The 14,236-nt window shown below is 46.3% G+C and overlaps 1 protein-coding gene across 2 annotated transcripts in view; it reads right to left on the bottom strand.

Annotated features, from left to right (window-relative positions):
• Window positions 1–14,236, bottom strand: part of OCRL (OCRL inositol polyphosphate-5-phosphatase) — a 194,325-nt gene that overhangs the window by 19,648 nt on the left and 160,441 nt on the right. For both annotated transcript variants that reach the window (XM_082263610.1, XM_082263609.1), the window contains one exon: window positions 12,228–12,350. In XM_082263610.1, coding sequence (XP_082119736.1) covers window positions 12,228–12,350 — 123 coding nt within the window. The remainder of the gene's footprint in view (window positions 1–12,227; window positions 12,351–14,236) is intronic.

The following is a 14,236-nucleotide window of genomic DNA, read 5'->3' on the forward strand; positions in this document are numbered from 1 at the left end:
TAACAGATTTGTGTTGAAAATTGCGTTTATTTAGCAAAATTTAAATGTTTAAAATATCGGCATTCAATGGCCAAAATATCGGCATCGGTAATGAAAAACCAATATCGGTCGATCCCTACTGTGCAGACACCCTGCAACCGCATGCCATGCACGATGCTGCAGCCTGCTAGTGTTGGGGTCCAAGGAGTTAAAGCCGGTGGTGAGGAGGCAAGAATGCCTTCTTACCACCTGCTTTAACCCCTCTGTTGCTGTACTGCACAATGTTGCAGGGCACTTACAAAGTAGCCCCATTAACTTGAATGCATCACGCTTGGTGTGCGGTACCCCAAGCGTGACAGGGCGTATAATCCCTGCTGCAGCGAAAACATGTGTACTCCCCTGGCCATTGCAGCTAAAGGGAGTGCAAATTAGCTTTTACTTTCCTAAGCCCCCTATGATAGTTGTTTTCCCTGTTATAGCTGGTGTTCAATCTCTGATGACATGGGTGCACTGCAGTTCAGATTGTGTGCGTGCTTCCCTTGCAGCATTTAAAATGCGCTGACCTGAAAAAAAAATAGAAGATAATAACCCAGTCTATTGTCATCACCCTGCAAACTGGAGCTCTTCTACGTCTCTTTGCTGCTGGTGCCACTCTGGTCCTATTACTGCAGGATACAGAGAGGCGGAGTGCAGTTTATATCACACTGCCGGGGCCTGCAGTCGGAATTAGCAAAGCAGGCCCTATCCGCTAATATTAAAATATAGTAGGGCTGGGCGATATGGCTGAAAACTGTATCACGATATCAGTGTTTCATATCGGTCGATATCGATAATTATTGATATTTTTTATTACCCATTTAAAATAAGGACCCTAGGGTGAGAATGCAGGGCGGAGGGCATGGTACAGGAGAATGCAGGGTGACTGGCATGGTGCAGGAGAATGCAGGGCACTGGCATGAGGCAGGAGAATGCAGGGTACTGGCATGGTGCAGGAGAATGCAGGGCACTGGCATGATGCAGGAGAATGCAGGGCACTGGCATGGTGCGGGAGAATGCAGGGCACTGGCATGATGCGGGAGAATGCAGGGCACTGGCATGGTGCAGGAGAATGCAGGGCACTGGCATGGTGCAGGAGAATGCAGGGCACTGGCATGGTGCAGGAGAATGCAGGGCACTGGCATGGTGCAGGAGAATGCAGGGCACTGGCATGGTGCAGGAGAATGCAGGGCACTGGCATGGTGCAGGAGAATGCAGGGCACTGGCATGGTACAGGAGAATGCAGGGTACTGGCATGGTGCAGGAGAATGCAGGGCACTGGCATGGTGCAGGAGAATGCAGGGTACTGGCATGGTGCAGGAGAATGCAGGGCACTGGCATGGTGCAGGAGAATGCAGGGCACTGGCATGGTGCAGGAGAATGCAGGGCACTGGCATGGTGCAGGAGAATGCAGGGCACTGGCATGCTGCAGGAGAATGCAGGGTACTGGCATGGTGCAGGAGAATGCAGGGTACTGGCATGGTGCAGGAGAATGCAGGGCACTGGCATGGTGCAGGAGAATGCAGGGTACTGGCATGGTACAAGAGGATCCGGGGTTGTGGGCATACTACAGGAGATGCAGTGCTGTGGGCATGGTACAGGTAGACCATGCCCGCAGCACTGCATCCCTTGTAGTGTGCCCGCAGCCCTGCATAATGGCAGGTAGTGAAGCTGTTTCACTTACCTGTTCCAGAGGCGCCTTCATTTTAAAAATGGCGCCGACACGTCATTGCGCACGCGCCGCCACCGCTCGTGTAATTTCGGCTATTCCCGGCCTCTCCCGAGCGGCGGCGGCGCGTGCGCGGTGACATGTATGCGACGGGCGGCGCCATTTTTAAAGCTTAAACCCGTCGGAGCGGACTTTTCGTTTTATCCTTTCGAAGCCTTTTATTGCTATCGAGCACGGGACTATCGCGATACCTATCGGTATCGTTTTATCGCCCAGCCCTAAAATATAGTCCCACTGCAACTGCTTCTCAAAAACGCTCCTCATTCTGCAGACGGCAGGTAGGCAAGCCGAAATCAAGATCTACCAGTCACCTGGCCACAATCGACTGGTAGATTGCGTTCAACCGGGTGGCCAACCCCCGCCTTAATGCATTCTTTGCATTAAGGTAAAAAAAAAAAAACCTTCCAGTATCAGCCCCCTAAATACTTACCTGGCTCATCTTTTGAGCCAGCACTGTGCCCGAGAGCAGCTCTGCTGCTCTCCATATCCTCAAAGGCACCGGGGCAGCAGCGGGAGCCATTGGCTCCTGCTACTGTCATTCATATCCTGCGAGGAGGGAGTGGGGGCGTGGCCAAGCTGCACTGTGTGTGTGTCAATAGATGCACATAGCCCAGCTTGGTATCGAGCCTGCAGGTGTGTCCCCATAACAAGTGCTTACTATGGAGACAGAGACGGAGGAGCCAAGAGCGCCGGAAGGTGACCCCAGGAGAGTCGGTTTGCGGCCGTTTTATCACACCGAGCCGATACGTAGAACATGTTTATTGCTTTAAAGAAAAAAAGATGAGCCTTTATAACCACTTTAAACTTGCAATTACATAGTAGTTGAGGTTGAATAAAGACATCAGTCCATCCAGTTCAACCTGTACTATGTTGTGATCTGTGAGATGCACGTCCAAGAGTCTTTTAAAAGTATCCATACTCCCTGCAGCTACCACCAATTGTGGAAGAGAGTTCCACATTCTCACCGCCCTTACAGTGAAGAACCCCTTACGCAGCCATAAGGTTAAACCACTTCTCCTCTAGTCTCATTGTGTGGCCATGTGTCTTCTTGCACTCCTTGGGACTAAATAGTTTTCTACCTATGCTAGGATCGCCATTGATGTATTTGTAAATCACTATCATGTCCCCTCTCAGGCATCTTCTCTCCAAGGAGAATAAATTAAGCACTTGTAATCGCTCCTCATAATTAAGGTCATCCAATCCCCTAATTAGTTTAGTTGCCCTTCTTTGGACTCTCTCCAGCTCCAACACATCCCTCCTGAGGACTGGCGACCAGAACTGGACAGAATACTCCAGATGCGGTCTGACCATGGTTTTATAAAGTGGTATTATTATAGTTTTATCTCTGGTGTATATCCCCTTCCTTATGCATGCTAATATTCTGCCGGCTTTGACAGCCGCAGCTTAACCCCTTCCGTACCGCGTCATGTCAAATGACGTCGGCACAAATCCTTTCTCGATCCGGGCGGACGTCATATGACGGCGCCCGGATCTCCCCGCTACTGCGCGCCCCCGGGTGCGCGCAGCGCGGCGATCGGGGGTGAGGCTCGTCCCTCGGACTGAGCCCAACCCCGATCAAGGTAAACAGCCAATGAAATTGGCTGTTTACCACGTGATCGGCTGTGTCAATCACAGCCGATCACATGAGCGGCTCCAGCGCGAGCCGCTCGTTCCTTCCTTAATGCGCGCCCCCGGGGGCGCGCAGCGCGGCGATCGGGGACGAGGCTCGTCCCTCGGACAGAGTCGATCCCCGATCTAGGTAAAGAGCCAATGAAATTGGCTCTTTACCACGTGACCGGCTGTGTCCAATCACAGCCGGTCACAAATGTCATCAGAGAACACGGTAACTAGCGGTCACTGTGTTCTCCTCCTCACACACTGATCCTGTGTGAGGAGGAGATTGTGGTAACAGCTAGTTACCAAGTACAGTGCACCCTAAACACACTGATTGCCCCCCCCCCCCCCAATAAAGAGCACCTGTCACTAGCCCATCAAAGTACCCGAGTACCTGTCACCAGCCCATCAGGTACTCTGATGACAGGTACTTGGGTACTCTGATGGGCTGATGACAGGTACTCGGGTACTCTGATGACAGGTACTCGGGTACTCTGATGACAGGTACTCGGGTACTCTGATGACAGGTACTCGGGTACTCTGATGACAGGTACTCGGGTACTCTGATGACAGGTACTCGGGTACTCTGATGACAGGTACTCGGGTACTCTGATGACAGGTACTCGGGTACTCTGATGACAGGTACTCGGGTACTCTGATGACAGGTACTCGGGTACTCTGATGACAGGTACTCTGATGGGCTGGTGACAGGTACTCGGGTACTCTGATGATGGGTACTCGGGTACTCTGATGACAGGTACTCGGGTACTCTGATGACAGGTACTCGGGTACTCTGATGACAGGTACTCGGGTACGCTGATGACAGGTACTCGGATACTCTGATGACAGGTACTCGGATACTCTGATGACGGGTACTCGGATACTCTGATGACGGGTACTCGGGTACTCTGATGACAGGTACTCGGGTACTCTGACGACAGGTACTCTGGTACTTTGAGTACCCGTCATCGGAGTACCCGAGTACCTGTCACCTACCCATCAGAGTACCCAAGTACCTGTCACCTACCCAACAGAGTACCCGAGTACCTTCCACCTGCTCATCAGAGTACCTGACATCTGAAGTACCCGAGTACTTGCCACCTGCTCATCATTACCCATCACTACTCATCAGTACTCATCAGTACCTATCACCTATTAGTATCAGTACTGATCATCCGTACCCATCATCAGTACAGTATCAGTATCACTTATCAGTATCAGTACTACTCATCAGTACCTATCACCTGCCCATAAGAGTACCCGAGTACCTGTCACCTGCCTATCGGAGTACTCGAGTACCTGCCACTTGCTCATCAGTACCAGAGTACCTGTCACCTGCCCAGCAAAGTACCCGAGTACCTGTCACCCTTCATACAGCCACCATGTCCAAGTCCAAAAAGGTTTATATACGTCGTCCGTTTAAACCTAAATACCGGTGTTATGGCAGCAGATAGCTGCCATAACCCTGGTATTTTTTTAAACGGTGGACGGTTGGCTTTCCGATAAGTGTGGTCCCAGCGGCGGATTCGCCGCGGGATCACCCTTCCGGGGTGGCGGAAGAGGTGCCCCCCCCCCTCCCGCTGCATTCTGGTCCTTTTCCCCGTTTACCGGACCCGCCGGCAGCGGGGAAAACGATCCGGTCCCAGATCCTCACAGACAGGATGTCGAGTGAGGGCAAGCTGGCCCTCACTTGACTCTATGGTCTTGGAGGACCGGAGCTACGGCAAACGTCATTGCCTAGCAACCAGTTTAAAGGTCCCTTTTTTTTTTTTCATTTTATTTAATTTTTTTTTAATTTTTTTTTTTTATTTTTTCTATCTTTTAGTGTACTTGTGAGATCTGAGGACTTTTTGACCCCAGATCTCACAAAAAAGAGGTCCTGTCGTGCCTTTTTCTATTACAAGTAATGTTTACATTTCTTGTAATAGAAATAAAAATGATCAATTTTTTTTTTTTTTTTTAAAAACAGTGTAAAAATAAAAAATAATAAATAAAATAAATAGTAAAAAAAAAAAAAATTAAAGCGCCCTGTCCCCGCGAGCTCGCGCGCAGAAGCGAACGCATACGGAAACCCCGCCCACATATGTAAACAGTGTTCAAACCACACATGTGAGGTATCGCCGCGATCGTTAGAGCAAGGGGAATAATTTGAGCCCTAGACCTCCTCTGTAACTCTAAGATAGCAACCTGTATAAATTTTTAAAATGTCGCCTATGGGGATTTTTAAGTACCAAAGTTTGTCACCATTCTGTGAGCGTGCGCAATTTTGAAGCATGACATGTTGGGTATCTATTTACTCGGCGTAACATTATCTTTCACATTATGGAAAACAATTGGGCTAACTTTACTGGTTTCTTATTTTTTAATTAAAAAAGGTGATTTTTTTCCCAAAAAATTGCGTTTGGAAGACCGCTGCGCAAATACGGTGTGATAAAAAATATTGCAATAATCTCCATTTTATTCTCTAGGGTCTCTGCTAAAAAAAAATATATAATGTTTTGGGGTTCTAAGTAGTTTTCTAGCAAAAACAACTGATTTTAGCTTGTAAACACCAAATGTCAAAAATAGGCCTAGGCAAGTGGCTAGGATGCATTATGATGCTCCTTGGATGTTTAGGCCCCTCTATATGGCTAGGCTGTGAAAAAGTCTCACACATGTGGTATTGCCATACTCAGGAGGAGTGGCAGAATGTATTTTGGGGTGTCATTTTTGCTATGTACATGCTATGTGTTAGGAATATTCTATAAATTAACAACTTTGTGTAAAAAAAAAAGTTTTTATTATTTTTTTCCCACATTTTCCAAAAACTTGTGGAAAAAAATGACATGTTCAAAGGACCCATAATGCCTCATAGAATATACGTTGGAGTGTTTGCTTTCCAAAATGGGGTCATTTTGTGGACTTTTCCATTGTATTGGTGCTCTAGGGCCTTGAAAAGTGTGATAGGTAGTAAGAAAGTTTTATGTGTATTTATGCTCCTAAAACGCCTTATGGTGCTACTTGGACGTGGAGTCTCTTTTTGTGGCCAGGCTGTGTAAAAGTCTCACACATGTGGTATCACCATACTCAGAAGGAGTAGCAGAATGAATTTTGGGGTGTCATTTTTGCTGTGTACATGCTATGTGTTAGAAATAGCTTATAAATTGACAACGTTTTGGGAAAAAAAAAGAAAAAAAAATGTTTTCTTCATTTTCCCAAGAATTGTGGGAAAAAATTATAACTTAAAAAAACTCACCATGCCTCTTACTAAATACCTTGGACTGTCTACTTTACAAAAAAGGGTCATTTGGGGGGTATTTGTACTGTCCTGACATTTCAGGGCCTCAAGAAAGGAGATAGGCCATCAGTACATCTGGTGTGATCAATTTTCAGTAATTGGTACCATAGCTTCTAGACTCAATAACTTTCACACAGACTAAATAATATACACTAATTTGGGTTAATTTTACCAGAGATATGTAGCAGTATACATTTTGGCCCAAATGTATGAAGAAAAATAAATTTTTTGCAAAATTTTATAATAGAAACTAAAAAAAATGGATTTTTGTAAAATCTTACCGTAAAATCCTTTTCTCTTAGCTCATCGACAGACGTAGTCCTCGGTGATACACCACCTTCGGGTTATGTTACCTCCGCAGGAGCAGGACTAGACAGGAAATTAAAAAGCTCTGGCCACACCCTAGGGGCAGTCCCAGAGGGTATATCCTCTCTCTCTCTGCCTCAGCAAATCAGTTATGTGAAAAAGCAGTGCTTAGAGAATTTAACCCAACCCAACTCCAAAACAGAGGGGCGGGGACTACGTCTGTCGATGAGCTAAGAGAAAAGGATTTTACGGTAAGATTTTACAAAAATCCATTTTTCTCTAGCGCTCATCGACAGACGTAGTCCTCGGTGATACACCACCTTCGGGACGTCCCAGAGCAGTATCACAACTGAGGGGTGGGAAAATGGAAATCAAATCCCAATCTAGAAGGCCCAACCGGTGCCAACTAGAAGTTTACAATGCTCATCCTTAATGATGAGACTCAACAAAAAAAAATTTTCAAACAGAAAAAAACCCTCGAGGTAGACCACCGGTCTCCTCAAATTGCGGCCTGCAAAACCTTGCGGCCAAATGAGGCATCCGCCGATGCCGTCACATCAATTTTATAGAATTTAGTAAAGGTATGTACCGACGACCAAGTGGCCGCCTTACATACCTGGACCACTGACGCCTGATGGCGAAAGGCCCAGGAAGTACTGAGCGCTCGAGTGGAGTGCGCCCTAACAGGGAACGGAGGACTCTGACCCTTAATAGAATAAGCCTGTACCACCGTTTGTCTAATCCATTTGGCAATGGTCGCGGCAGATGCAGGCAAACCCTTTCTGGGGCCATCCGTGATCACAAAAAGTGAATCCGTCTTACGGAATGATTCCGTAGCTTTCAGGTATACCCTGATTGCCCGAACCACATCCAAGGAATGCAACGCATGTTCCCGATGATGCTTGGGCTGAGGACACAAGGAAGGTAGTACAATATCTTCATTCAGATGAAAATCTGAAACCACCTTAGGAAGAAAAGATGGCTTAGGATGAAGTACTACCTTATCCCTATGAATCACTAGGTATGGGGACTGGCATGATAATGCAGCCAGTTCTGACACCCTGCGAGCAGAAGTAATAGCCACCAAGAAGACCACCTTCTGGGATAAAGTAAGCAAGGGAATCTCCCTGATGTTTTCAAAGGGAGGTTTCTGTAGAACCGACAAAACCAAATTAAGGTCCCAGGGCGGTAAGGGCGCGCGGACTGGAGGAGCCAGGTGCCGCACCCCCTGGATGAAATTCCGCACCAAGGATCTGGTAGCTAAAGGTTTCTGAAAGAAGATTGCTAATGCTGAAACTTGACCCTTGATGGTGCTCAAGGCTAGCTTCTGCTCAACCCCTTGTTGCAAAAAGGCCAATATTCGAGACACCGAATAGGTACGTGGAGGAAAATCCCAAAGATTCGCACCACGCAATGTAAGTCTTCCATGTGTGATAATAGACTTTGCTGGAAGTCGCTTTCCTTGCTTTAATAAGGGTAGGAATGACTGAAGTAGACAAACCTCTGTCCTTCAGTACTTGGGTCTCAATGGCCAGGCCATTAAAACCAGCGACTGTAAAGCACGAAGGTAAATAGGTCCTAGAGACTACAGACACTCCCTGAGACGAAGTTCCCACGGAACGTCTGCGACTAACATGTCCAAGTCGGCCAGGCCGACTTGAAGAGGCCAGCCTAGAATTTCTAGGACCACTGGCGCTGATAGGATCTGAACCAGGCGTCCCTAGAGCTATCTGGCCCCGACCATCCGAGAAAGTCTGGTCGTTTTCTGTTCCCACACATTTATCAGATACCTGATAGTTATCAGGAAAGGTGATCTCTTCTGGTTGAACCTCAGGGACCGAAGTCACCCGACTAGAGGCTACTTGGCCTATCTGGTCAATCAGATCCGATTCCTGTGAGGTATCGGGACTAATCTTAGGAAAAGGTAAAGGAAAAGATCTATACAGGGAACGGTAACTACCGCTTCCTGTACTTAAATGTTGGAAGGGAAGAATCGCACCGGTAGTAGTGGTAGATGCTCGATCTAATGTCCTGAATACCGGTGAAAACGTCCCCCCACCCTGAAATCGGGTGGGGGCGCACCTTCAGGCTGTGTACTCCTTTACTTCGGGTTTGGCTGGGTTGGTCCTCTGCTTGTCCGACCATCCCTTCTTGAACCCTCCTGGAGGAGTCTTGCCTTTCCCGCTAGTACCAGCCGGGCGCCCTTTATGGGCGGTAAAGAAAGGTCCTCGCTTGTTGCGAGGTCCCTTAACTTTTGCAGCCTGTGGCAAAAAAGTACTCTTGCCCCCGGTGGCATCCTTAATGATTTCATCTAGGTTGGCTCCAAATAGACGATTCCCCTGAAAAGGGAGATTGGTCAAAGTCTTTTTGGAACCTAGGTCAGCTGACCAGCATTTTAACCACAGCACACGTCTGAGGATCACTGCTAACTTAGATGCATGCCCTAATAGGGGAGTAGTGTCCAAGGCTGCGTCACAGATAAACCGTAGCCCTTGTATGATCTGTTCTATCAAATCAGATGTCTCCTGGGGAATATCTTTTCCCCTAAGATCTTGGCGTACCATTTTCGCCCATTCCGTAAGTGTCTGGGAAACTAGACCAATAACAATTACTGGTCTAAATGCTGACCCTATCAGAGAAAAGATAGTGCGGGACTCCGCTTCTATCTTTCGATCCACCGGATCCTTAAAGGACGAAGTGTCCTCCACTGGAATAACCGTGGCTTTATTCAGCCTGGAAATAGGCGGATCCACGACTGGTGGTACCGTCCATTTCTTAATGATGGATTCCTCAAACGGATAGCGTCTAGCAATACGCTTGGAAATAGTAAAGGTACGTTTAGAATGCTCCCATTCTCCTTTAATCTGATTACCAAAACATTTAGGTACAGGAAAAGCCTTCGCCGTCTTGATGGGCTTATTAGTCCCAAAAGGCCTCTCTGTTTCAGTTGCCTCTGCCGGTAAAGCCTCAAGTTTTAAGGTTTCTTGCACTGCCACAACTAGTGCGTCCACCAATGCTTCTTCCTGAATTATAGCAGGAGAAGAGCGTCCTCCTCACTGTCTGAGGGGGCTTTACCTGGGATAACAGCCCTTGCAGAGGAACCTGCAACTGCAGTGACCATCTCTGAATCAGAGTCAGAGGTGTCAGATAGTATAGGGGTAGGCGGGGGTCGCTTCCTTGACCCCCGTCCCTGACAGGCCGCCTCCACCCGAGCCACCATAGACTCCAAAATTGATGTAAATGACTCTATACTCTGTGCACCGGCGGGTCCCGAGGCCCCCTCGAGGGAAACAGGTGGGGGAATATGTGTGGCAGGGTCCATAATAACTCCAGTTACTTCCTGGATGATATAATTCAAAAGTAAAGAAAACTTTTTTTTTTTTTTTTTGACCCTCAGCGCCACAAAAAACCCCTTAGTGTTACCTGCTAGGGATCCCTATCGATCGAGAGAGAGAGAGATAGACCCCCAGGCTCACCACTTGATGTTCAGAGTTAAACTGCAACAGCTTACAGCGCTGTCTTAGACAAACAGGAAGTCTTTTGGCTGGCTGCCCAGGAAGAAGGGAGGCGGCTCCGCCCCTCTGCACGCCTTCCGGCGCCTCCCCCAATCTCCACGAGGTGTAGAATCACCTCAAACATGGCCGCCCCCATGCTGGAGACACGAGGCTACGCCAAAATGGCGGCTCGTGCGATCCAGCAAAAAAAATGGCGGCGGCCTGTGCTGACTAGCGGTGTGCTGCAGGCACACAACACTCTCTCTGCATGGGGATATGGCGTGGTTGGCGGTACCGGCCCTGGCGGACCGCATGGCCGTTCGGGAGGCCTGCTAATAGTTGGAGATCTGATTTGGAAGGCAGTCTACATGTCCATGGCTTCTGACTGGTAGGTAGCTTATACTTAACCCATAAGATTCCCAGAATGCCACAGATTACATCTTTAAACATGTATACAATAGATTGTTAGCTCCCAAACCAAGCCTCCTGGCTTTTTGCACACATAAAATCACACTCAAAGTAGGAGGATTTGTGACATGTTATAGGATAGAAAGAACTCTTTCTTACCATACAGAGAGGGGCCCGCGTTCACCACAAAACCCGTCAGGGAAAAAGGGGGAACATACTACTCACCATACCGGAACCAGGCGGGCACCAACTCCTGACAGTACCCCTCTCCACCGGGGCGGGAGGGCTGTCGACCGATACGGACGCCGTGACTCATGGTCTTTGGCGTTTCAGCGAGACGTTTAACTCGCGGGTTCAGTCCTTTTAATGGGACTTTGTCGCGGCCGACCCAGCGCGGAGCTATGGCCTGCACGCGCTCGTAGGCTGAACTGGGGTGACCACCGGATCTCAACATCCAGCCCGTCGCCTAGTTCAGCTTTCTTGCTTGAAGATCTCACAGGAACACTGGAGAAAAAAAAAAAACTGTCTAAAAATCCTTTTAGAAAAAAATTCTTGCCAGGACCTAAGATCCCAGCAAGGTATCTAGGTCCTTACTCCTAACTAGACAGAAAATAACTGATTTGCTGAGGCAGAGAGAGAGAGGATATACCCTCTGGGACTGCCCCTAGGGTGTGGCCAGAGCTTTTTAATTTCCTGTCTAGTCCTGCTCCTGCGGAGGTAACATAACCCGAAGGTGGTGTATCACCGAGGACTACGTCTGTCGATGAGCGCTAGAGAAAAAGTGTTTTTTTTGCAAAATTTTTGCTCTTTTTTTGCTTATATCACGGAAAAAAAACCCCCCAGTTGTGATCAAATACCACCAAAAGAAAGCTCTATTTGTGTGAAAAAAATGATAAAAATTTTGTTTGGTTACAGTGTAGCATGACTGAGCAATTGTCATTCAAAGTGTGAGAGTGCTGAAAGCTGAAAATTGGTCTGGGCAGGAAGGGGGTCTAACTGCTCTGTATGGAAGCGGTTAACATTGCATGTTACTACTTAGTCTATCCTCCACTAGAACCCCCAAATCCTTCTCCATTCTGGATTCCCCCAGAGGTTCCCCCCCCTTAGAGTATAATTTGTGTTTATGTTTTTTGCCCCCAAGTGTAATACCTTACACTTCTCTACCTCAAATCTCATTTGCCACATAGTTGCCCACTCTGTTATTTTGTTCAGGTCTTTCTGTAAAATTTCTATTTCTGGATGAGAAGTTATTGCCCTACATATCTGAAATGAATAGATTTAACTGGTGTCTTTTATTTCTGCCCCAAGATCAACGTTAATTATCTTTTATGACGACCTTCAGAGGGACAGTAATGGCAGATAACATCAGTTCATCCTGACAAACCTGATGACAGGCGTTCTTATATAAATGGTCCACCAGCAGCCACATCTCTTTCGGGATCTTTAGAGGTTTCTCGGCCATGCCGTCCCCTTCTGCCTCGGGAAGCATCTGCATGACGGCTTTCTCCTGAGGGTGACAAAGACCGAATACATGAACATTAGGAACCGCCATTATCAAAGGACAGCTGAGATGCACTGAACAAAGTCGGGTCCACCTGCTCTTTATAAAGCTTATATTTGTCAGCAGTTTCAGATATAACAATGTGGGAAAGACTGAAATCACACAGATGTGCCTCTATGATGGTGTTATGTTAATGCAGACTTACTTATTTAGTATACATAGATAGAATGTGGATATTGGAGCTTGCACCCTTAAAAAAACCAACAAGCAAAAGCAGAACCAAATTGTTATTCTGACAAAATTCCTTTAAATGGGACTTGGAGCAACAGAATAAAGGGAACATATACAGGTTTAAAGCTGGAATTTAGCTTACAAACTGTTTTTCCACCACAGCTTTAGTTCCATTACTTACCTATACAGGGGGATCCATCCCAAATGATACATCCCGCCTTCCCCCTACTGCATGGAGCCTACATCTTGTGTAAGCTGCATTAGGCCCATTGCACATGGGTGTCATAATAACTGATGTTGACTTAGGAACTTGTGGAACCCATGTGCAAGGAGCCAAAAACTGCATGTAAAGACCTGAGTAACATTGAGTAAAGATGTGTAAGCGTATAGACGAGTAAAATTATTTTTCATGGCCAGTATTGTAATAAACTCACTTGGCTGGTATGGCGGTACCTGGCAGCTTCAGTTTTCTTATTAAATAATTTATATATATATATATATGGAAATTCATGTATTAGGCTGGCAATATCTTTTGAGGAAGTCATCTATGACGAAACGCGTCATTAAGATGTGTAAGCGTATAGAAGAGTAAAATTCTTCTTCATGGCCAGTATTGTAATAAACACACTTGGCTGGTATGGCGGTACCTGGCAGCTTCAGTTTTCTTATTAAATAATTTATATATATATATATATGGAAATTCATGTATTAGGCTGGCAATATCTTTTGAGGAAGTCATCTATGACGAAACGCGTCAGTAAAGATGTGTAAGCGTATAGAAGAGTAAAATTCTTCTTCATGGCCAGTATTGTAATAAACACACTTGGCTGGTATGGCGGTACCTGGCAGCTTCAGTTTTCTTATTAAATAATTTATATATATATATATATATATATATATGGAAACTCATGTATTAGGCTGGCAATATCCTTTGAGGAAGTCATCTATGACGAAACGCGTCAGAACCATGCCAGAGACAGCTTAAATCCATTGTTCATTACATGTGCTGTTACCTTTGGATGTTTGTAAGTGTATTCCCTTTTTAAATAAACTATTTTTAGCGGATTTACACTATGGTTTTGTTATTTGGCTTATCCCTACATGTTATCGATTGATTGGGAGTTTCCACCTTCCTCATCTTCACCGTATCGCCATATATTGTAACATCCAAGGATACAGCACAAGTAACCTAGGACATACTACGTGAGCCTTATTTGACCCATTTACTGTAGGGTAATCTGGGTCTACAATCTCTGGTGAGCGCATATTGATTCCCTATTTTGATGGTGTTGGGATCTATCAGCTTCTTTGACCACATTTATCACTTTGGACAATCAAGTTCACCTTTTCACATGGGACTCACTTTAAATTTTTTTATCCTTGCTTCATTTTCTGTATAGTTTTTGGACTCTATACACTGTTTAGCGCTGCACTGTATATATTTTTTCACTTGTATTTCACTAATGTTTCGTCAGTTGTTTGTGCTAGCAGCTTTATTTTATTGATTGCACAGTTAGCGCAGTTTATCACCTCCCTCTTGCTCACTTATACTCGTGAAAACAATAAAAGAGTAAATTACTGCACTCAAATGTATAATTTTCTACATTTATCTTACTGCTCTGTACTCATCGCTATCTATCTTTACTCAGCTGTGTACATTG

This window comes from Pelophylax lessonae (assembly GCF_965119305.1).
Source record: "Pelophylax lessonae genome assembly, chromosome: 7".
Taxonomy (NCBI): domain Eukaryota; kingdom Metazoa; phylum Chordata; class Amphibia; order Anura; family Ranidae; genus Pelophylax; species Pelophylax lessonae.